The sequence below is a fragment of the Cajanus cajan genome, chromosome 10 (assembly GCF_000230855.2).
Source record: "Cajanus cajan strain Asha chromosome 10, NIPB_CcT2T_4, whole genome shotgun sequence".
In the NCBI taxonomy this organism is placed as follows: domain Eukaryota; kingdom Viridiplantae; phylum Streptophyta; class Magnoliopsida; order Fabales; family Fabaceae; genus Cajanus; species Cajanus cajan.
Window position 1 is genome coordinate 23,479,852 of NC_138526.1, and position 24,900 is coordinate 23,504,751.

At 34.6% G+C, this 24,900-nt stretch overlaps 1 protein-coding gene across 1 annotated transcript; it reads right to left on the bottom strand.

Annotated features, from left to right (window-relative positions):
• Positions 1 to 2,145: 2,145 nt before the first annotated feature.
• On the bottom strand, positions 2,146 to 4,619 carry LOC109788964 (putative pectinesterase 29). Its single transcript, XM_020347827.3, has 5 exons — positions 4,328 to 4,619; positions 3,892 to 4,039; positions 3,414 to 3,617; positions 2,730 to 2,980; positions 2,146 to 2,399 (listed from the first exon to the last, which is right to left on the bottom strand). Exons 1-5 carry the CDS (start codon positions 4,537 to 4,539, stop codon positions 2,228 to 2,230), a joined length of 987 nt encoding a protein of 328 aa, XP_020203416.1. The 5' UTR covers positions 4,540 to 4,619; the 3' UTR covers positions 2,146 to 2,227.
• Between the last annotated feature and the right edge of the window lie 20,281 nt (positions 4,620 to 24,900).

Below are 24,900 nucleotides of genomic sequence, written 5' to 3' on the forward strand. Positions count from 1 at the left end.
GTAGTGCTTGAAGAATCAAAAGAAGCAAAAGATATCTCTAGCTCTAGATTCTCTCTAACTATCCTTAAGAAATAAATTTATGAAGTTCACGTCGTAAGAAAAACCTTAAACACCCTTCTCTAAACTTGGTCAACTTCACTCTATCTAAAAATAACTCAGCAACAACTTAATTCTTAAGGATCATTTGACCTTTAAATTTCTAAAACAACAATAAATACAATGAATCAACAATTAAACAATACATCATATAATTAATCAATAAAACATACAAATCATACAGTGTTACATCTATGTCATCTACCTAGACCTTGGAGGCTGATGGAGGAGCATGGACCAATGGTCCAACCATGATAGTCATGGCTAAGGGGATACATAAAGATTTAGCTAGTTCAGAGTTTAGTGGGCTTGGTGGGCCATGTTGCTCTTTATATGGACCATCCATTGAAGATATTGTTTTTCATCTTAGAGTAGAGGTTATATTATTGTAGATGTTACTTTTCTTATCCTTGTATTTTGGGCTTTAGGATTAGGGTTTTTGAGCCTTAGGCTTTTTGGGCCTATTGTGGACTTAATGGACCTTACGTATTTTGGTACCCAATATTGGGTTTGATTTGTTCCTTTTATTATTTCCTAATGTTTAGGATATTTAGTCCATTTTATTTTGGCCATTTGATTAGGTTGTGAGAGGAAAATATTAATTAGGCATGATAGTTGAATTAGGTCATATTTAGGTTTAATTTGTGATGCATTTAGTGCACATGTGGTACCTAAGGCGGGCTGCACTTGATCCGCACCAAATGACATCCAAATCAAGCCTAAATGCAACTTAAATGGAACTAGAGCTACACATGTGACTGCATTTGCAAGCTAAAAGTTTTGAAATTAAAATTCCATTTGAATTTCAAAATTTTTTGTGCGAATGCACCTAGAATGATTGGTGGTGCCTATTACACTCTCTCTTAGCCTATAAATTAAGCTCTCATCCACTTCTTGTACTTATTTTGAGTTTATCATATAGAATATTTGGCATATTTCACAAATTCTCTCCAACTTGAAGTCATTTTAGTCTAGTTTCTAAGGATTCATAGAATTCTTCTAGACTAGGCAACCTTGTGAGCAATCCTTTGCTTCCTTGGCTAGGGTGCTTCCAAAATCCAGATGATCTAGCATTTCTCTCCTCTATTTTCATTCAATTTGAACCATAGAATCAACTCAAAGAAGGACCATGATGCTTGGAGCAAGCTTTTGAAGAAATTCACTATCCATTCTTCAAGGAATTGTCATCAGAGAGGTGTTATGGTAAAAAACCTCTAACAAGAATGGGAGGTTGCCACAACCAACTCTAATGCTCTTATTGGATCTTCGTAGATATCTCTTAGTTGAGGGTAGATTGAGAGGGTCACAGTGTGGGGTGATCCAGTCCATGGTTCTTAGGCTGCCTTGTATTTGGAGTGCCTTTGGTGATGTTGGAGATTGATATCACATGCATATAGAGTTTGGAGTGCATGAGTTCCATAAGTCATTGAATAATGACATTTTTGATTTTTGATTTTAATGCGTTGAATGGAATATTATAACTATTGAGGATTGAATTGTATTTATGAGTTGTGGTTGTGTGATGTGTTAGTATGATATCCATAATAACTTTTATATATGCTTAAACATGTGTGAGATATACTCTCAGTCCTTTTATCATTTGTGTTGTATGTTTCTTGTTTGGGATGGATGTCATGTAAGAGTTATATATATATATATATATATATATATATATATATATATATATATATATAAGGTTGAGCACGAGGTAGACGAAGCTTGAGACTTTGATTTTATTTGTTTTATGGGTCTTGTTTTGATCGGTGTAACATTGGGACTAATAGACAATTTATGTTTATTTGTTTCTTCTCTGAGGACTACGTTGTTAGACTTAGTGTTTACCTTATTATGTTTCATTTTCTTCGAGGTTTTGTAAAAGTTGGTTTTGTGCATGCGTTTATGAAGTTATATCTTACTTTATTTCCTTTATTTAATATTGGAGTTTTAATTTAGTAAAATTAATACGTATGAATCCTTTTACTAATATTATAAAAAGATTTGTCTTATTTATTCTATTTAAAAAGAAACATATTTTTTTTAATAAAAGTAGGTTTGGGATAGAAAGATCAACCCAACAGAATATCAAAAGTTGCAAGCAAATTAATTTTACAATTTTTTATTTATCAATAACTTAAATGAAGATCTTGGCTGGCAATCTTGCAAACCACCCTTCTTTATCAATAAATGAGATATCGAGGAATTGATCAAGTTCATGTCCACTTAAGTGCTTCACCCAATTCACACGTTTGGATTTATTTGCTCCCGGTCCATAATTTCCCTCCTCCACAAATGTAATTGTTTTTCTGCAGTTAAGTTTGTTTCAACACATGAATGTATAAAATAATATTAATCACTGAACCATATCATCTAAACCAGGAGGTAAATTTAGAAAGAGAAAATATAAAGTCTAATTTAGATTCCTCTAAAGTGAAGGGAGTAAAGTATAGTTATTGTTAAATGTTGAGATTGTAAGTTTATTATATACATGAGTGCGTATTTTACTAAAATCTCAACCATTTTTTTTTAAATTAACAATTATAACTATACTCTATCTTCTATATAATACATCCTTTTTAAAAGCCAAATTCAAAATAAAAGAAATCCAAATTCAACATAAAATTTAAATATCTTACTCCTGGCCAACAAAGGTACGAGCATTCCAACCCTCAGGTGATACCACATCTGATAGGAATGAATTTGCTATGATGACTCTTGCATAAGCCTTTAAAGATCTCCCTAGTATAGCATGTCCTCCTGTCCCGTTCAAGGAACAATTTTTAAAAACAAATCCACTTGTGTCATTTGGTGACTCCCTTTCTTGTGCTGTAAAACACCCATTCCTTTTGGGACCATCTTTTCCCATTGAAAAATATAATTGGCTTGCCTATATGTTCACAACAAATGTACAGTCAATTACTACTTGTGATGAATATCAATAAACTATGTGTATGTTAATTAGGAAAGACTCAAATTTGATAAATAATTGTCTTTCTTTAATAAAAGTATAGAAGCTGGGTAAAAGTAAATCATTTGCCCATATAACTTGAACTCAACATGCATTCTTAAAACAGTAAAAAAAATTAGAGGAGTGTTTGAAACACGTTTTTTCTAATATATACTTTATTATTGGTTGAAATTTATAACAAATTAGAAAATTAAGAGAGATTCATTAAATAAAAGTGAGACCCACAAAAGTCTATTTTTTTTTAATAAATTTTAGTTAATATTAAAAAGAATATCCAAAATAGTATATTATAATGTGTTGCTAATTTTTCTCAAAATATTACTAAAACAATATGAAATGAAGTTAATTGTACCTCAAAGATTGATTGACCATTTCCAAATATGAAATCAACCCCACCTTGAATATAGCAATTATGGTAGTAATGACGACCAAAGTCATCATATAAGGTGTCTTGCACCCCTAAGAAAGCACAGTTAAAGAAAGCACATTTATCTGCATGAATTCGAGCTGCCACAGCTTGTGTGATTGCAATTTGATCCGGTGTGTTGAGTGAATTCTGAGAATGAAAAAAAGATATTATATTTTTAAATAAATAATGATTATACTACATTTTCCATCTCATAATAAATATTATTTTAGTTTTTTTTTTGCACAAACTATTAAAAGTTAATAAATAAATAAATTGTAATTTTATTAAATTAACTTAATTATTAATTATATCATTGGAAAAGAATTTTTAAAATAACACTTATTTTAAGACTAGTTTTTCTTTTTTACACAACTTATTATAGAATTGATGTGATAAACAAGTATTGTGAAAGTATGGATACCGTGAAAGTAATGCCATTTGCAATAGTATAATTTGCTTTAGAAAAGAAAGTGGCATTAAGATGGTCACCCCATTCGATACTTGTGGATTTGCTACCAGCTCCTTCTAGATAAATGCATGGTTTGTTCATCGGAACTTGGACCTGTTCTCTGGATTTCACATAGTACATAATGTAAAAGTTTGTAATTAAATACAAAATAAAAATGTGCTAAAAATAAATGTTAAGAGATCAAACAGTTCACATCAAACTTAACACAATTAAGCATACAAAGAAAAGAATATGCATGAATTAATAATTCAAAAACTTCCTACAAAATGTTCTTATTTAATTTAATAGATAAAAATGTATTAATTAAGCGTTTTTTTTTTTTTACTTTATCAGCTATTTCTTCAACAAAATATTAGAAAGAATTGTATAAAGATTTACAAAATATTACTTGTAAACGCCAGAAGAAATTTGGATGTGAATCCATTGAGAGTTTTGTTCAGGAACAGAGTCGATGGCACTTTGAATTGTTTCAAAATTTGCTTTGCTTGACTTACTAACAATAATGGTCTTGGGTGGATTAGCACAATTTTGGGACTCACAGACATTGCAAGTAATTACTAAAACCATGAAAATGAACAAAAATAGTTGTGAGAACTGCATTTTTGTTATCTTTTTCAATATGCAAATGGTAAAAGATAAGATATCAATAATGCCTTTAGTTTTAATATGAAGAAGTGATATTGCAGTTATTTATATTGAAAAAAAATACTTGAGTTTAGATATTCATATAAGATAATTTTTGTTGACAAAATCCCAATCATTAATTAAAAATAAGAAAAAAGGATTTAAATACTATAAACAAATGTATGAGATTTTAAGGATTACAATTTTCACCAAAAACAATCCAAGGAAAATCTAAGAGAATCCGTCCCTAGAAGGAATAAATTACTCATGAGTAAAATATCTATAAGGGAAATTTATAAATAATTAATGGCAAGATCTTATTTTGCATAAATATGTAATGCTTAATTATCAATCTCCAAGAATTAATATAATTCTTTTTATTTATATGAAAAATGTGTATATATTATGTATGAGCTTAAATGTTTTTAGTTCATGTAAAATGAATAGTTTTTATTTTGGTATTTTAATTTTTTTATTAAATATATTTTTATCCCGTAATATATTTGTTTTTCATTTTTAGTTACAAAAAAATTTCCCTTAATTTTGATCCTATAAAATGTTTTCTATTTAGTTTTTCGTCGCTGCAAGTACTTTTTAAGCATTTTTGATGAAGTATTCGTTAACTAACCACTAATTCAAGTGTATTGTAGTCACTCAATGCTTGACACATCATGCATAAACAGTAAAAAAAAATGCAGGGACAAAAACATTTTATTGGGACTAAAAGTTAAATAAAAATATTTTAGGGACCAAAAGTCAAAAACATGTATATTACAATGATCATAAATATATTTAAGTTATTTTTTTTTCTTTCTTATAAAATTTGGATATAATAATTTTAGTTGTTACGATGATATAAATTTTGTTAACTACTCATGTGAATATTAGAAGATTAAGTGACAATTTCATATAACGTCCACAATTATACGTGATATCATGTTAACATATGATATTTCTTTTTTATATATAAATTATTAAAATAAATATTATATATTTAACTTAAATATAAAATAAATATTAGGGATTAAAAAGAGTGATTTTAAATTTTAGAAAGATAAAAATAAAATATTTTACAAGGATCAAAACTAAAATTTATTTATTTTAATGGAACTAAAAATAATAATTCAAAATTTTAAAGAATAAAAAATAAAAAAGAAAATTATACAAGGACCAAAATCAAATATGTTCACTAATCATAAAAATAATATATTTAAGTAGAGTAAAAACTATATAACAATGTTATATGGCTTTACATAAATATTTAAAGCCTACTATTTCCTCTAATCTTTAATATAAAACAATTAGAAAGAATCCTTGGTCGTTTTTATAAGATACTTTATAATTTCTATAAAGTATTAATTTTATTTTTCATTTTTTGTCCATATTAAAGATTGTGAGAGTATGTGTTTCTCTCTCACACACACCTTTTAAACTCTCCAATTATCATTTATCATTTTTATTGGTATTGGTGCATAAGCCTTTATATGGAGTAATATCTTTACCTTTCATAAATATAATGATAAGTAGGATGGGTGAAATTGATATATCATGATTTTGTTTTATAAACTCAATAAAATCAACCAACATAATTACTTATATTTGTTTATGTAATTCAATTAAAAGTGTCTTATAATAAGGAGCAAGTATTAAATGTCAAAAGTAAAAAATATATTAAATAAATTAACAAGATTTAAATATATTACAAATTAAATTCACTTATTATTTATTACAAAAACTCATATGGAAGAGCTTTGTACATAAGTGGTTTCGAGTTTGAGTCTTGGTATATAGTTGTGTTAAATATTTTTAGGTAAAGGTGTCAAATAAATTGAGTTAGTCTAACCTAACTTGATTTACATAAGTCAAATGCTATTTTAGGCTTGGCTAGTTTGACCTATATTTTTTGAGCTGCCATTATTTGGCCCAACCAAGCACATGTTGGGCCATCGAGCCTAATTGGCAAAATTAAAAATATTTATTTTAAAAAATTAAATCTATTCTTTTACAATGAAAAATAAATTATAACATGATTAATTAATATTATATTTTGTCATGATACACCTACTTTACATGTGTACTATTTTCCACAACCATTATATTTACATTTATCCATCCCATCAATTAGACCAATCTTTTCATAATAATTTCATGTCTTAGAGGTATTAGACATAGTTTTGTCAGCCTTTTCAATATCTTGGTCTTCGTTATTAATACCCATACTTTTATTACTTTTATCCTGACATCATGAGCACAATCATGGGTGTGATTGCTTCTTTGTCTTCTTTGACAAACGGAATAGAGATGACGAGTCACGAGGTCAAGTCAACAAAGGCGCAATGAGAGTGAAGAAACTCTTATAGTTGCTAACCGTAACTCTTAAGTTTGTAACCACAATTCTATAAGCCAAAACAAAAAAGTAAAAAAACTATTTAAAATTACCGAAATAAACACATAGAAGGCAGGGGGTTGAATATGTGTGTGAATAAAGGAATTTTAAAAACATTTTCGCAAAGAAGCTCTTTTTCTTCTAGTAAAAATTATTCTGATTGCTTAGAAAAACTGTGTAGAGTTAGTTTAACAAAATATTTTGCGTCTGAAGATTTACCGTCTGCACAAGGAAAATACTTCTTAAAATGAGACTATTTCTTAAGATATTAAAAAAATGCAGTTTTCGTCTAAAGATAGTTTTAGTACAAAATGAGCAATGGATGAAATCCTCAGTATGATATATCAACTAAATGAAAGTGCGTCTGAGAGTTTATTGTCTGCACAGGGAAAATACTTCTTAAACGAAAACTGCTCTTTAAGATAATAAATTAAACAAGTGTGGTTTTCGTCTGAAGATAGTTGTAATGAACAATAAGCATTAGATGAAGTTTTTAGTATGATAAATTAACTAAACGAAACTGTGTCTGAAACATAGAAAAGTAGTACAAATATTTTTATACTGGTTCGCTCAAAATTGAGCTACGTCCAGTCTCCTTTAATTGAAGAGTTCCACTAGATTTTCAATGAAGTACAAGTATTATTACCATTTCTGGTTTTCCAAGTATTATCAACCACTTATGGCTCACCAACTTCACTCGTCAACGCTAGTATTCATTAATCAGCCTCTTCAGGCTAGTAGTAGTATTCTCGACCACTTCTGGTCCTGAGTATTCTCAACCACTCCTGGTTGGCTAGCTTCACTCACTAGCTTTAGTATTCTTTGTTCAGCCTCTTTAGGCTCGTAGTGAGTATTTTCGACCACTCCTGGTTGACTAGCTTTAGTCACTAGCTCTAGTATTCTTTGTTCAGCCTCTTTAGGCTTGTAGTGAGTATTCTCGACCACTCTTGGTCTCGAGTATTCTCAACCACTCCTAGTTGGCTAATAACACTAGTATTCTTTGTTCAGCCTCCTCAGGCTCTTAGTGAGTATTCTCGGCCACTCCTGGTCCCAAGTATTCTCAACCACTCCTGGTTGGCTAACTTCACTCATTAGCTCTAGTATTCTTTGTTCAACCTCTTCAGGCTCTCAGTGAGTATTCTCGACCACTCATGATCCCAAGTATTATCAACCACTCCTGGGTTGGCTATTAGTACTAGTATTCTTTGTTCAGCCTCTTCAGGCTCTCAGTGAGGATTTTCGACCACTCCTAGCCTGCTAACTTCACTCATTAGCGCTAGTATTCTTTATTCAGCCTCTTCAGGCTCGTAGTGAGTATTCTTTGACAAGCCTCCAGGCTTATACAAGTATTTTTTCCCTAGCCTCTTCACACTTTACAAATGATAGATATATGGTTTGGTTTGAGTGTTTGGTTTACTCTCACAGAGAAGATACAAATATTTGATACACTCACTAAGGTGCATGTTCCTAAGTTACACTTAGAACTCCTTAGTCTACAGAGATAAATACACTATGGTACATTTGAATCTATAAGCTCTGTCTCTGGTTTCATTGCTTCATGGGCTTGATATCACTCTTTGTCAACGCCAACCTTTCCAGGTTTGAAGTTATGACATATATATAGTCTTGTAAAATTTGCCTGTTGCAAATGTCCGTTGAAGTAGGATGTAGTCGTTCATGACTAGTTTGATCTTCTCATTTAATGCATTAGATATTGCATTAAATGTTGCTTCCTATTTATAGACATTGCGTGAAGTCTTCTACGTTTGTTAGCTGTTGTGTCTGACTTTAATTGAGACCTAGGAACTTTTTGTCCTTTTTCGGTCATCGTAGCTGCAGAGCGTTGTCCTTATCTGAAAAAGTAATGTACTTTTTCTGACACATGCATGCTTTCACTTTTGCGCTTGCTTTTCTTCTTTTCATTGCACGATCATATTGAGAGCTTTTGTATGGTCGTAGACGATGTATGATTTGTCCTTTGAGACTTGATTCTTTAAATACATGCATGGTAGTCTTCGTCTGCGTTTGATAGTCAATATGCATCTCAAGTCTTGATCTTTGTCTGAGCATTAGTCATTAATGCTTTGACTTTCTTTGGTCTGGTCAACATTGTAGATGGACAAACTTTGTTTCCGTCTAAAATACTTTTCAGTCTATACTATCCTTCGTCTAATATTTAGTTGAATTTCTTCTGATCTTTGATCAACCTTCGTTTGAGTTCTTATGTTGCGCTCTAGGTTGTCCTTGACACACTTTCGTTTGATATTTGATTTATCATCGTCTGGTGCACATTTCATATTCCATCTATCATTCAGCTTTATTTACTCTTCGTGTGATCCTTATGTTGAGGTTTGCCTTGACTCATCTTCGTCTGATATTTGATTTATCTTCATCTGGCGCTTATGTCTTACTTTATCTATCATTTGACTTGCTTTGTCTGATTTTTGTGGTATGCTTTGCCTTGACTTATCTTCGTCTGGTTGACCATTAGGCTTCATCTGATGTTTGTAAAAACTTCATCCGGTGCTTAACCGACTTTTGTCTTGTTCTTGATTTGGCCTTGTTTGGTACTTATGTTGGCTTTTCGTCTAACTTGGGATGTATCGTCTAAAGCTTGATCATTCTCCTTCTTGTGCTAGACCATTAGGCTTCATCTGATGTCTGTACTTTCGTCTGACTTGAATCATGCTTAGTCTTGATGTTTGATCAAATTTCTTCTTGTGCTAGGCTTGGCTTCATTTGATCTTTCCGTCTGATGCTTGAAGCTTTTACCCTTTTCTTGGTTCTGGTATAGGAAGTGGCACATGCTCCATTCTTCATCTTGCCTGTACTTATGTTTTTCTGAATCGCTAACACACTTGTTAGAAATAAAAACATGTATTGTATTTGTCTCATTCAAAACCTTGCTGGGAATTGCTTCGTCTGACTTAACACTATTATTATATTTTATTTTATTCTACTATTTGTAATTGGATCACCATACATTGGGTGACCTTCTCAATCCACTATCAACTAGGGATATCTACTAGGATCCATTTAAAGCATTACAATCATTTGTGCTTAACTTTCATTCCCATTATAGGCTCCCTACTATAACACCCTCGACGTATAAGTAAATAACCATAGAGACCTTCTTACATAGATTCATACCACAACACCAATGAAAGTATGCAATAAATGAACTATATACATTATCAACACCACACAAAAAAAATGCAATACCTTTCTCCTTAACTTTGCTAGAAGTCAACTTGAACTTCTCCACAAGATATCAAGCCCTACTTAAATTTCATCATTGTCAAATTTTAGCTTTGACTTACACCTTTCATCACATCATCATCATAACTAGATGGAGGAACATCCTTGATGGAACCATCCTCTCCATGGAAGCAAGTTGATGATTCCTTCTCTTCTCCAAGGTTGAAGGATGATGATGGTGACCTCTTCAAGGGTGGAAAATGACACAAAGTTGAAGGGATGGAGGGTGGAAGGTGGCGCAACAAGGAAGGAAGGGAAATGGGTGGTGTTTTGGTGTTTTTGATCCTTTAGGCTAGCTCACTACACTTAGGATGATGAAGGCCAACCAAGGGAGACCCAAGGTCACTCAAAGGTAGAGAAGAGAGGAAGGGGGTCGTGGAGATTCCCTAAGAGACTAAGGAAGGGATGTTGAGGCACAAAACTCACTTAATATCATTAATTTCTAAAGTGGTAACAAGGAGGAGGGCTTAGAGTATTTATTGAGAGAGAAGAGAGCATCTAGAGTTTCTAGGGGACTTTGGCCAAAAATTTTAAGTCTTCCCTCACCCTAAATGAACCCTAAATGCAACCCAAATGTAATGGGTTCTCATCTATCTTAAAAAGACTAAAATACCCTTAAGCCTAGAAAAGAAAAGAATGAACTCTGACCTCACAAGTCAAGGTCTAAGTCCCAAAATAAATCCTAATACTAATTGTGCTTCATAATACAAAGGATAAATAAAAATACAAAATAAAATCCTAATATCTAATGTGCCCTAAAATACAAGGGCAAAAGTGGAAAAGAGAGCAAATAAATAGATATGCTTAAAGAGAGGCTCAAAATCCATACACATGATGATCATGGCTTTACTCCACTAGGGAGGCTTAAAGAGGGTCAGACCCAAATAAATGATAAAATTAGTGAAATAAGAATAATAGTTCAAATATTTGTTCCCTTTACTTTCTTTGCCTTGTATGTATTCATTTTATTTGGCTTTGATATTTGTATGTTTTTTTAGTTTCCACATCTATTTGAAATAAATAATTGTACACAAACCTTTGTACACAATAGTTCCCTTTATACCCACGGGCATGAGCGTGTAAACATAGGGAGCGTGATGGAAACCTCTTGGAGAATCTGGATTGATGATGGCTTCTCTTACAAGTTGCTCCCGAGACCTTTGGCTCTTTGACTCTTCTCAAAAGCCTCCTATGGTAGAAGAAGCTTTGACACCTTAGGAGGTGAAGGACACTCTTCAAGTGATGCCACTCCTTTAAAGAAGATGAATCACTTCAAAACTCACCATACTCTTGTACGAAGAGGATAAGAGAATTGGATTGAAATCAAAGAGGTTTTAGACTTTTATGAAGAAAGAGTTTAGAGAATAACTCATCAATGCTCTCATATATCAACCAAAAGTGTTTACAAAATAAAGGAAAGGCCTTATATAAAGAGTAGGTGGCTTATGGTGCAAGCTAGTCTAACCATGGTTCAAGAAGAACTATGGTTAGCCTTCTTACACTTAAGCAAACCGTCCCTAGTTACCTTCCTAGAAGCTTGTGGGGCATGCTAAGCTAGAAGCTTGTGGCACAAGCTAAGGTAGAAGGTTGTGGAGCAAGCTAAGCTAGAAGCAAGTGTGTAGGAAAGCCAAAGAGAGTAACTCGGTCAATAGAGAGTTAGGTGGCCAAGACTTGTTTCCTTCACTTAATCCAATCCAAAAATGTAGGAGTTGGTTTAGTTAGGTTCACCTAATGGTGGTGAGACCTAGCTAAATCAATTCCTTGGAAAAAAAAATGGAGGAAAACAAGCCTAATATGTAAAAATTTGCATAGGCCCACCAAAGGTCCAATTACTAGCTTCACCTACATACTTTACTATTTGCCACCCCACTCCTACTACTAAAAATGAGAAAAAAAATATGACCCCCTTAATACAAGGTCAAATGGAGCAAAAGTCTCCAAGTAACATACCCTAGAATCCTAAGGGTATGACCTATAAGAAAAGAAAAATGTGCCTTACAAATACAAAGACAAAATAAACCTATACAAGAAACTACTATGTACAAGTACTATACAATGTATATTCAATAGAGACTAAGAGACTACTAAGAGGAATTATACTCAATGTTTATGTAAAGCATAGGCCTAAGAAGCACCTCCTCTAAAGAAGCCTCTTCTAGTCTCTTGACCATGGACCTAGGCTCAATAGTCTTCCTGCACAAGCTCTCCTCTAATGGTCCTCCATCAGAGTGGTTGATGTATGTGTAGACCCCCAAAATTGTCCGGGTCGGAAATAAGACTCGAAGACCCTCAAAGATCGAAGGAAAGTCAGCCAGAAGTACTCCCAGAAGACCATAGGATGACTATCTTTAGGTTTAGAGGTCTTAGAGTAGCCAAAAATAAGAAAGTGGGAGGTTTGGAGCTCAATACGGTCTCCTTGGAGTTCAGTACGGCCGTACTGCACATTTTGAACTACAATACGGCCGCACTGAACTCAATACGGCCGTATTGAAGTTTCTGAACTTCAATACGGCTGCATTGAAGTCAATACGGCTGCACTGAACTTCAATACGGCTGCATTGAGTTCAATACGGCTCTGCCTAGAAATCACTCGGAGAGTTGATCCGACGAAGTTTTTGAGTTCTGAGCATTTTGCTTGAGTCTCAAACTAAGTCGAAGGGAAATCCATCAGATTTCCAAGTCAAAAATTATTTTTTAGGAGGGAGCGAGCGGTCTTGTAGAGGGAGGGAACGCCAAAACGCTTCCCAATTTCTGTCAAGATATATAAGAAAGCATGCTTCAAAGGTTTATCTCTTTAAAGTCCCTTCTTTTACCGCTTTCTGTGTGTACATATTTAAACTGTCATCATGTAGATAGTTAATTCATAATTGCTTAGAATAAATAGGGGTAATTTAGTAATTTCGCACAATTATTTTTAAATAATCTGTCATAGGGAACCCGAAAGAGGCGCTGTGGGGTGCTAACACCTTCCCCACGCGTAACCGACTCCCTTACCCGACTCTGGTTGTAATGGCCGAAGTCAATTTTTGAATCGATTGCCTTAAATCTCTTTTTCCAATGTTTTGAGTAAAACATTGGTGGCGACTCCATGAACCCTTCCTTTTTATGAAAACCGCTAATCCATGGAGGGTCCCGCTTGGGATTAACATGGATTGGTGAGCCTTTTAATAAAATTGCTCGTTTGACGAGGTCTCAGTTTGAGAATAAGTCATTCTAGCAATCCATATTTTTAAACAAATAAAAGAGTCCAACCATCCTTCGCGAATGCCGAAAGCCCCGTTTCGGGCCGGTGGCGACAGTATGACCAGCCCAAGAATGGCCTTGGAGCCTACGAGCTTTGTCAGAAATCACACTCAAGGTGATAACTGGTTACTCTAGCCCGAAACACTATGTCAAACCTTAGATATTTAGTAGGTGATGGCGATAGAGATACCGAGTCCCTATAATGGGGGCACCTTGGGAGCCTTTAAAGACTAGTGAGGATAATTAGAACCTTCCTATACAAAGCATTTTCTTTGACAGGGCCATAGACCATGGATTTAAATCTGACTGTTTGTGGGTGTACGTTGATTAAGCATATGTGTGCGCATTTGTCTGTTTACATTATTTGTTTAAATTTGAGTGGTAGAATTCTAAGCAAACAACAATAATAATAATTTATTCCCTCCTGTACATTCTTAAGTCATCATCTCATTAAGCATCATATAAGTAGTTTTTTTTTTTCTTTTAAAAAAAATGAATAGAAATCCCCATCTTTATCATGCACCATCTCCCTTTAGATAATGGAAACATGATAATGTTTAGGAAAAAAAACATGACATGCATTCTAGACTAGCTCATTAATTCCCATTTATTTTATTTTATTAGTTATGGAAGGATTAGGTAGCAGCATGTATAGAAAGTTAAGAAAAGTGAATGCTCTAATATACAACAGTATCTTCACTCTAAAGAAAGGCCCAAATCGATTTTGAAAATATTATGGTTGGGCCCTTACTTTGATATATCTGTTGAAACAAGCCTTCTTAGTTAGAATCTAATATGCACTATTTTCAAAAGGCCCACTATGACAAAAAAATGTTTTATTAATGAAATTTTTTGGGCAAATTGCAAGTCCAATAAGATGAAAGTCTTGAACAAAATAAACAGTGAAAACTAAGGCATTAATAAGGCGTGTTTTACACAAACATTAGCCACCTCAAAATTTCTTTAGATTCTCGCTCGATACTGTCAAAATCTATTTAAGCATTCATCGATAACCAAATCAATGAGACTGGTATTTATCAATTCTCAACTCTCTGTAGATGGCATTCATCTAGAGCATTATTCCTTCCTTGTAAATAAATAAATAAGAATTAAAAGGGAAATTAACCTATGCGCATTAATCATGAAGAATAAGCCGCTAGTAATCTAGCTCGCACTCTAGGGCAGAGCACCCTTAATGGTTAAACCAGTTATGATCTGAATCGGTAAAGGGCAAGGAATGTCGAAACGTTTCACAATCAAGACGTTGAACCTTTTTCCACATGATAAATATAAAGTCGTGTTGTGGGTCCCCAAAATCCAAATCCAACATCACCTGGGTTGGAGGAATAACTAGGGGTGGCCAAAACTACACACTTAGTGTTTGGTAAAGCTAAATGCCTCCAAAAAGAAGGAGAAGTTCAAAGAGGAAAGGAGAGGAACTTGAGGAGGAGGACGAATCTCTCAAACACATAAGGCAAAGTGAATAGAGATTTTTGGAGAAGAAGCATTATACTTAAAAGCATTACTTGTTAAGAGCCCACTAGAACGAAAACCCGCAAAGGGTGTTCTAAGCAAAAATTAGGGTAAAAAAAAGCTTACCAAGACAAGGGTCTTAGGTAGAAGAAAGGCTAAATATCCCAATAGGATACGTCTTGTAACGTAGTAAGTTATTTCAGAAGGCCCAAAAGCCCAGTATGGGTGATTTAGTAGCTCAGAATGGGTCGTTCCCAAACTGGAACGAACCGTTCCAAACTACTAAATTGACCTACAAATCGTAGTAGAGAACGGGGCGTTCCAAACCCCAGAACGGGCCATTTTGGATGGAGAACGGGCCGTTCTAGATGGAGAACGGGCCGTTATGGATGAATCCCAGAATGGGCTATTCTAGTTTCAAAATGGGTCATTCTGCATGTGATTTTTGCACATGACGAAGGGGTGAAGAACGGGCCGTTCTGGATTTGAAACGGGCCATTCTGGCCACTCCTGAACTTCTATAAATAGGGGTTGTGTGGTTGAGGAGAAAGTGAAGTTTTTAGAGAGAAGTTTTAGAGAGAAGGACTCTAAGTCTGTGAGCTCCTTTCTCTCCCAAATTTCTTTGTATGATTCTTTTTCTCCTCTAGATTACTAATGTCTTCTGTATTTTCTTGAAATTCAGACTAGAAAGTTTGCTTTGGGTGGATTGAAGTTCCGAGTTGAGCTTCGGAAGGAAATTCTTCTTCTCCTCAGTTCTTGGCCATTTTGAGCCAATTTTCAGGTAAGGGAAGCTAAAATGTTTGTTGATTAGGTTGCATGTGAGTTTAGAAACTCAATTGATGCATGAAAGTCGAGGATCCATGGTTGGATCGAAGAATTCACTCATTTTTTGGGGTTTTGGGAAAAATGGGGTTTTTGGTGATTTTGATGCATCAGATGGGTGCATGTGAGATTTAAGTTTATTTTTAAGCTGTATGGAGCCTATGCATTGTGTTTGTTGTTTGCATGTGGCTGGATTTGTTGGTTTGGATGAGAGTTTTGAAACTCTTTGACTGGGATTAGGTCGGGCGCGCTCAGGCTGCGCAAGGCGTGAACATGTTTATTTGTGATAGTTGAAATGATGCTTCGGCATGTTTAAAGTTGAAGTTTTAGTTCATGTATGTATGATATATGATGTATGTTGAGGTGTGATTCATATGTATGCTTGGTAATGATATATATGAATGTATAAATATGATATGACATGAGTATATGTTCATATGAGTATGATTGTTGATCATGATGGTGGGTAGACCATGTATGATGTATGATGCATTATTGCATGTGATGTCTTATGACATGTGTATGATTGTTGATCATGATGGTGGGTAGACCATGTATGATGTATGATGCATTATTGCATGTGATGTCTTATGACATGTGTATGATTGTTGATCATGATGGTGGGCAGACCATGTATGATGTGTGATGCATAATTGCATGTGAGGCCTTATGGCATGAGTCTAGCCTAGGAATTGAGGAGAGGAAAAATATTTTTGAACTAGAAGAGCTCACATAGTCTCTTGAGAGTGGTGCTTGGATAGGCCACTGATATATATGAGAGTGGTGCTTAGGTAGGCCACTAGATTTGGGAGAGTGGTGCTCAGGTAGGCCATTGGGTTGGGAGAGTCTCCTCTAAGTCCTTAGCTAGTGTTGGAGTGGGGTATGAGGTTGAGGGTTATTCCCTTAACCAAGTACTCGGGAAGGTGTTTGGATCCTTGCGGATAGTCAGTGGGCGAACTCCACAATTGACTTGGTAATGCATGCCAAGGTCGTGGTAAGCCTGTACCCAGCTGTCGTATACCTGACGGTGGATCCGGACTTCTAATTGTGTAAGTGACATCATCCGAGTAAACCCAAGTGAGGATTATATCCTGTTTAGCTGTGACCGAGCAAGCGCATTAGGCGTGAAAATGGTTGGGGTGGTTTCGGTAGGATGAAATGTCACTTATACTGCTCTGTTGTTAGGGAGATCTCCTAGGTGTATGCGTGATGACGCATTAGATGATTGATATGCATTGATATTTGTCATTATTTGCATGTATTGCATGGTTGTTATGATGATGAAGTGTATGGTGTTTGACTTCATATTTGACGAATGGATGATTTGATTGAGATGAAAGTTCCTCTGGGACTTAAGTTGGATGCATGTGTAGTATAGATTTTATTATGTACTTGTATGATTGATTTTTGAACTCTAGCTTACCCTTGCATGTTTCCATGTGGTGGGACTGCAATGATCATACTTGGTATGGGAGCAGGTCAGGGATAGCTTGGAGTTGAGGTGACCGCTGCGAGACGGGGAGTTTGATCCTCGTGTTAGAGTTACCATTTTGGGTAACGGTTTTGTTTGTGCTTGACCGGCACTAGGGAATATTATTTTTGGGATGACTGTACATATATGGTGTTCTATTTTGTATACAGAAACTTAGTTATTTTTATTCTTACCTATACCTGTATGTATGAGTTATCTAGCTTAATATTTCTCTTAGTTTGCTAGTAGTAGTGCGATTCCACTAAGTGTAGAGACCATGGCGGGTTGTTACACGTCCTATGCAAAAATTATGGATAAAAGAACAATAGAAAAAGCAATGTCTGCTCGAGTTGAAAACTAAAAGGCAGCTCAGGTATCCCCTTTAAGAAGCAAGACCCTATAAAAGTTTTACTCCAAGCTCTACCATCATCCAATAGTCACCTCCTAGGACGCATCAAGGGCAAGTTGCACACTCCTTATTCAATCAAAGGTTAAGTTCGTACCAGATGGCAAGCCAACATGGTTTAAGCTAAGGAAGAATTATTTGTACACATGTCATTCTCCATCTTTTACGTGGAATATGGAGAAAGAAACCCTTGAGATCGCTCACAAGGATAGGATCTTGAGCAATGGAAGCATAGTGGAACAAAAGGGGTACCAACCAAGACAAAGGTTGGGTAAAGATGTTCAAGCTATTGCACTTCTAGACAACCCAAAGCAATAATGTTCAGGATACGAACTAGCCACATCTTTAAGGGAGGAGAAGCTAAGGTGCCTCCCTTTGCATAAGACATTCCAAAGCATTGGCATCTGAAGAAGGCTCAAGTATACCGAACCTCTCTAAGGGGAACCCTCCCTCCTTTTCTTTGTGTACTGTCGGAACCCAAAAATTTTTGATCTTACACCTAAATGGTTTCAACTTCTGTTTGAAAATCTCATCGATTAGGGAATACTCAAAAACCAGACTAATCCTTAATCAATAGTTTTTGAAAAAGATTTTAGGAGTCACCACTGATATTTTACTAAAAACATCAAAAAAAAAGAAAAAGTTTTCAAAAGTTAATTATGGCTTTAACAACCAGAATTAGATTCGGGGGTCAATTATGCATAGGAAAGGTATTGGACATCCTATAACGCCCTAATTTGGTACTCTATGACAATTTTAGCATAATAATAAATAATAATTTGAACATTTATTTCTTTTATTGATTATTTACCGGACAAAAAATACTTATTATCTACATGATTACTTATTTATTACATATAAGAATTACAAATAAAATAAATAAAACAATAATAAATAAATACATAATAAAACAATAAATGAAATAATAAATAAAACAATAAACAAAGTAATAAATAAAAATCATAAATGAAAGAGAAGAATTTAGAACCTCCAAAGCAAATCTTTTATAAGGGAATCTTCCTAAATGCGTGCGGGGTGCGTTTTGGTAGTCCCTCGCTCTACAAAAGCCTCACTATCCCTCAAAGATTTACATTGAGAGGCGGGAAATCTATACAGCTTCAGGTCTCCTAATCCCTTGGTCAGAGGGTTTCTTATATAGCCAACTAGGAGGTAGAAACATAAGAGACTTATACGATGTGGGACTAAATTTTATAAAAAAAATACAATCTTTTTCTAGGCACCATGCAGGATCTCTAAAGACCTCATTAACCGTTGGATCATGCTATTTTTTTTAAGGTATCCTCAAAATATATTGATCTTCAATTTCAATGGTTGGATCGTTGAAATTACGTTTGTAGTGAGAGATACTATCATAGCAAAAACGATGTCTAGTATCAAACTCCTGTTTTTTAGCTACAATGCAAGGCCTCTAAATAATTCATTAATCGTTGGATCATGTTGAAAATTTGATATCTTCTTAATAGATTGATCTTTAATTAACTTCAACAGTAAGATTGTCAAAATTAGGTCCACACCCCAGATTAGTGTTTTTGAGTTTTTTGGGCCTTTTGAAGCTATCTTCGCTGATTTAGGTGCTTTATTGGGCCCTTGGGTGCTGTACGTGATACTCTTTCCAACTGTAGTATGAGGCCTTTAGAGAATTCATTAACTGTTGGATCATGTTGAAATTTTTATGATACCTTCTCAATACATTGGTATTTAAATTCAACAGTCGAATCGTAAAAATTAGATCTGTAACGAGAGATATTATTAGAACAAAAATGTTGGCCAACGTGTTGCCGCCTCAAGGGCTGTTTGTCTCACTCTAGTAGACCTTTATCCTTGGTTTGGGTACTTTGAACAAAATTGGGTGTCTACAGATGCTCCTCTTTACTTGTACTATGGATGGCTATATGTTTCTTTTCCAAAGTCAAGCAAAGACGTAGACATTTCGTTCGGGTCTTCTCTTTATCTTTTCGTATAGGTGCTTCCATATTGCTTCCTGTAGATAGATGGATTTGTGCATATCCTTGTTCTCTGGAGTAGATGAGTGTCGCGTTGCATGCTCCATTGGTGAATAAGGATGAAAAAATGTACCATTTTAACCTCCGATTTTTGTATCGATGCTTTGTACTGCTTTTGCTTGCCTTGTGATGATGAGGTGAAAATATTATTTAGTTCGCTATGGAGTTAGTATGTTCTAAGCTCAACCTCTCCAGGCTGGACTGGTATTAGGGCTTCTAGTCGGCCCAAGTCGTGATGTGAGTATCGTCTCTCTAGACTTTCCCTTATGGCTTTGTCATGTGCCAGTGCGGGAAATAAGTATTTCATGATCCAGCCTCTCCAAGCTAGACGATATTGAGGCTCCAATTGACCTATAAGTGTTCCTTGATCTAGCCTCTCCAAGCTAGATTGGTATTGAGGCTCTAGTTAACCATTGAGTGTTCCTTGATGCAGTCTCTCTAAGCTGGACTGGTGTTGAGGCTCCAACCAACCTATGAGTGTTTCTTGATCCAACCTCTCCAAGATAGACTGGTATTGATGCTCCAGTTGACCTATGAGTATTTCTTGATCCAACTTCTCCAAGCTAGACTAGTATTGAGGCTCTAACCTACCTATGACTATTTATTAATCCAACCTTTCCAAGATGGACTAGTATTGAGGCTCCAACCTATCTTTTCCGATCTTGTACTCGTTTTGAGGGTCCAATAACCTTTTTTGATCTTGTACTGGTTTTGAGGGTTCAACAACCTTTTCTGGTCTTGTACTGGTTTTGAGGGTCCAACAACCTTTTTCGATCTTGTATTGGTTTTGAGGGTCCAACAACCTTTTCTGATCTTGTTGAGGAGGCCCATGGGCCAAGGCCCAGTCATTAGGGCTATGGTCAGGAGGTTGGAGGAGGAATGGGCCAATGTTCAAGAAAAGTCCATATTGCTCTTTAGTTGGGTTGTGCACTTAAGCCCATGTAGATTAGGGTTGACCCATTTGGCTTGTAATTTTGTTTGTGGGCCTTGTATTTTGGCCAAGTAGTATAGGTAATTTGTGCCTTGTAATTTTTGACAATTTTTTTTGGTTTAGGATTAAGCATGCACATCTGTAACTTCATTTCATGTAATTTAGGTTACATTTGGAAGGCATTTGAACCATGTGACCGACCAAATGGAGTGGCGCCCATGGCATGTTCCAAATGCTTCTCAAATGCAAGCTAAACCACATCCAAATAAAACACATGGTCGAATCCAAATTTGAATTTTGAATTCAAATTTGGGCGTCTAAAGGTTAATTTAAACCATACCATGGTTTATCTTAACATTAGGTTAGGCTAGCTTCTTCCATACTCTTCCTAGTTCTATATACTCCTTATGGTCGTGTAAATTCATCACTTTTATGCATTATATGAGAAAATCTTCAACATTTCTCTCTAACTGAAAGTCATTAAGTGATAGTTCCTCTCTAATTTGCCTTGAGCCTTCCTCTTTATAGCTCTAGGCTAAGGTTCCTTCTAACCTAGCAGCTTGGTTCAAGTTTTAGTAACATTGCTCTTTCTTCTTCTTCGGATCTCCTCCTTGAAAAGTGCTCAAGAATACAAGAAGGAGTTGAAAGAATTTCCATGGAGTTTGCACAATCTGAGACTTCATCAAGTGGTATCTAGAGCATGGTTTCATCAAGAGATAAGTCCTTAATCTTCCGATGTTTGTCTCTTCTTTGATCATACATAATTTGCTTCATATGTCTTAGAGTTTTTACTTCCTAGATCTAAATTTTCTTACATAAATTGATAGGTCTAGTTTCGGTTTGTTCTAAGTGATTCATATTGTTCATGATCTTGAATTTGCCTCATATGAATCATGTCTCGAAATGTGCCATAAGATCCTACCTTGTGCATTTTTAATTGTTTGATGATTTTTAATTTTTAGTCATATGCAAAGTGTTTGAGTCATTTTGATTTTTGAATCTATCCAAATTTGTCTAGAGTTATGTGTAGTTCTTTTTATGTCAATAATTCCTAGTTATGCTTGCTTGATCCAAAATAATCGCATGTGAATGACCCTCTTCTTATACTTGATGTATTTCCTAGTGAAGGACCCCATGGTCTTCCACCTTTTAGGGGAATAAAATTTCAAATAGATCTTGTTCCAAGAGATAGTCTACCAAATAGGCCAACTTATAGAATAAATCCTCAAGAAACAAAAGAGATAGAGAAGCAAGTTCAAGAGTTGTTAGACAAGAGATGGGTTCAAAAGAGCTTAAGCCTTTTTGTTGTGTCTGTGTTATTGGTGCCAAAAAAAGATGGAAAATGGAGGATGTGTTGTGAATGTAGAGCCATCAACAACATCACCATAAAATATGGGCACCCAACTCTTAGACTTGCTGACATGCTTGATGAACTGCATGAGTCATCCATATTTTCCAAAATTGACCTTAAAAGTGATTATCACCAAATAAGGATTAAAGACGGTGATGAATCGAAGATTGCTTTTAAGACCAAATTTGGATTGTATGATTGGTTAGTGATGCCTTTTGGTTTTACTAATGCCCCAAGAACATTCATGAGGCTCATGAATCATGTTCTAAGGGATTGCGTAGGTACATTCATAGTTGTTTATTTTAATGACATTCTAGTTTATAACAAGAGCCCAAGTGATCATGTAGGACACTTAAGGAAAGTTTTGTTAGTTCTTAGGAATAATCAATTGTTTTCCAATCTAGATAAATGCACTTTTTGTGTTGATAGTGTTATATTTTTAGGATTTGTTATTAGTAAAAATGGGGTTCATGTGGATCTTGAAAAAATCAAAGCCATTCAAGAATGGCCTATTCCTACTAACGTTAGTGAAGTTAGGAGCTTCCATGGATTGGAAAGCTTTTATAGAAGATTTGTTCCTAACTTCTCAACATTAGCTTCATCACTCAATGAGTTGGTAAAGAAGGATGTGGTCTTTCAATGGCAAGAAAAATATAATTTAGCCTTTCAAGAACTTAAGCAAAAGCTCACCCAAGCACCAATTTTAGTTCTTCCTGATTTTTCTAAAACCTTTGAGCTAGAATGTGATGCTTTGGGAATTGGCATAGTAGTTGTGTTGTTACAAGGTGGTCACCCCATAGCCTATTTCAGTGAAAAACTTCATAGGGTTGCCTTAAACTATCCAACCTACGACAAGGAGCTTTATGCCTTAGTTCGAGCCCTTCAAAATTGGGAACATTATCTTATTACCATGGAATTTGTCATTCATAGTGATCATGAATCACTTAAATATTTGAGGGGTCAAGGTAAGTTAAATAAAAGGCATGCTAAATGGGCTGAGTACCTTGAACAATTTCCTTATGTCATCAAGTACAAGAAGGGTTCCACTAATGTGGTAGCCAATGCTTTATCTAGAAGACATTTTTTGCTAAACATCCTTGGATCTCAGATTCTAGGGTTTGACAACACAAAGGAATTGTATGAGAAAGACCTTGATTTTTCTCACCTTTTCAATACAAAAACCTTACCAAGTTTATTATATTTCTGAGGGGTTTCTTTATAAAGAAAATAATGTTGAGATTCATGGATGGTGAATCATGTTCTGAGAGTTATGATGATAACAAAAGTTCTAAGAGCCTTGAAGATAACAAAGGACATAAGCTAATGAAGTCATGAAGATCATGAAAGAAATATGTAATAGGAGTAGTTTATGTGTTCTTATATGTTGAGCTGCCTTGTTGAGTTTATTGTTTATGCATGTGTGTGCTTTGTGCGTGAGTAAATCTTAATCCAAATTGTCTAAGAGTGAGTATGATGATGTTTGAAAATATCATGGAAATTTTTTGAAGTATGAAATCGAATTTTTGAAAACTAACTCAAAATAATCGATTATTACTAACTATAATCGATTATTCCAGCACGAGGTTCAAAGAACCTTGCTGTAATAATTGATTATCTGTGAAATAATTGATTATTCCAGAAAGTACTCTCTGGAATAATTGATTATCCTGCAAAATAATCGATTATTCTGTTCTTGAGTGATTTCCAGAATTCATGAAGAACAAAATAATCAATTATCCCTAAAAATAATCGATTATCTGGGTCTAAAAAACTTTATAAATAGTTCTCACACTTTGAAACAAAAACATAGAATAGAAAAGAGTAAAAAATTGGTTTAGTGAAGTCTTTGTGAACTTCTTGTAGTGTTTTCTTTGCTAAACCAAGAAGAAAAACATTTTGTGAAATTCCTTGAGAGAGATCATCATCATCACTACATTCTTGAAAAAAAGGATTAAGATTGGTTAAGATTTTATAGTTTGATTTGTTCAACTTCCAGGTGAATTTGTTCCTTTAAACTTTTGTATAATGTGTTAAGAAATTCTTGAGTAGGTGTCTCAAGTGGTAAGGAATTCTTGTAGTGGGTTTCTACAAGAAGTTTTTTCTTGGGTGCAAGAAAATGTCTATCTTGAGTGTTGAAGTGTGTGCATGTGTGGTATGCTTGTAAAAATTCTTCATTGAGATAGTGGAACAAATCTTGATCAGGTTATGATTGAGGACTGGATGTAGGTCACATGTGGAATGACTTAACCAGGATAAAACTCTTTGCACTCTTTCCTCATCCTTATCTCTTACATTAAGCAATTTTTAATTGAATGTTAAAATGGCTGGTCTTGACTAATATGCTTGTATGATTAAAAATGGTTTAAACTGAAATATAACCACTGCATATTAGTTGTTCTTAAACTAAGTTCAATAAAGATTAAGCAAGAACTCATATAGGAGTCATTCCCATTTACAAGAGGTTCATGAAACTTCATTAAAAATTTGTATTAGAAGTTTTAATTGAAATAAAGATCCTTAAATTTTGATAAAAATTTTAAGTGTCATTGAATCCAATTCACCCCCCTTTTGGATTGAGCCATTCTTTTCTATCAATTGGTATCTAGAGCAAGGTTCTTGAGTGTTAATCAAGATTTCAAAAATGGTTAATAACAACCTACCTTATGGTGAGGGTGTTTCTATTCATAGACCTCCCATTTTCAATGGAGAGAATTTTGTCTATTGGAAAATTAGAATGAGAATTATCATTGAAGCAATTGATATTGCTATATGGGATGCAATTGAAAATGGACCCTATATTCCTATGACCAAGGAGAGTGATGGGAAGAGAGAAAAACATTGGAGTGAGTGGAGTGATTGTAGTGATTATGAGAAAAAGAGAGCTCAATATGATTATAGAGCAAAGAACATTATAACATTTGCATTGTTTATTGATGAGTTTTTTAGAATTTCTCGATACAAATCATCCAAAG

Excerpts from the sequence above, each read along its gene's own strand:
- LOC109788964 (XM_020347827.3), bottom strand. The coding sequence starts at position 4,539 with ATGCAGTTCTCACAACTATTTTTGTTCATTTTCATGGTTTTAGTAATT. Across the intron at positions 4,040-4,327 it reads ATTTCTTCTGGCGTTTACAA|AGAACAGGTCCAAGTTCCGA; the intron begins GTAATATTTTGT and ends TGTGAAATCCAG. Across the intron at positions 2,981-3,413 it reads ATGGTCAATCAATCTTTGAG|GCAAGCCAATTATATTTTTC; the intron begins GTACAATTAACT and ends GTGAACATATAG.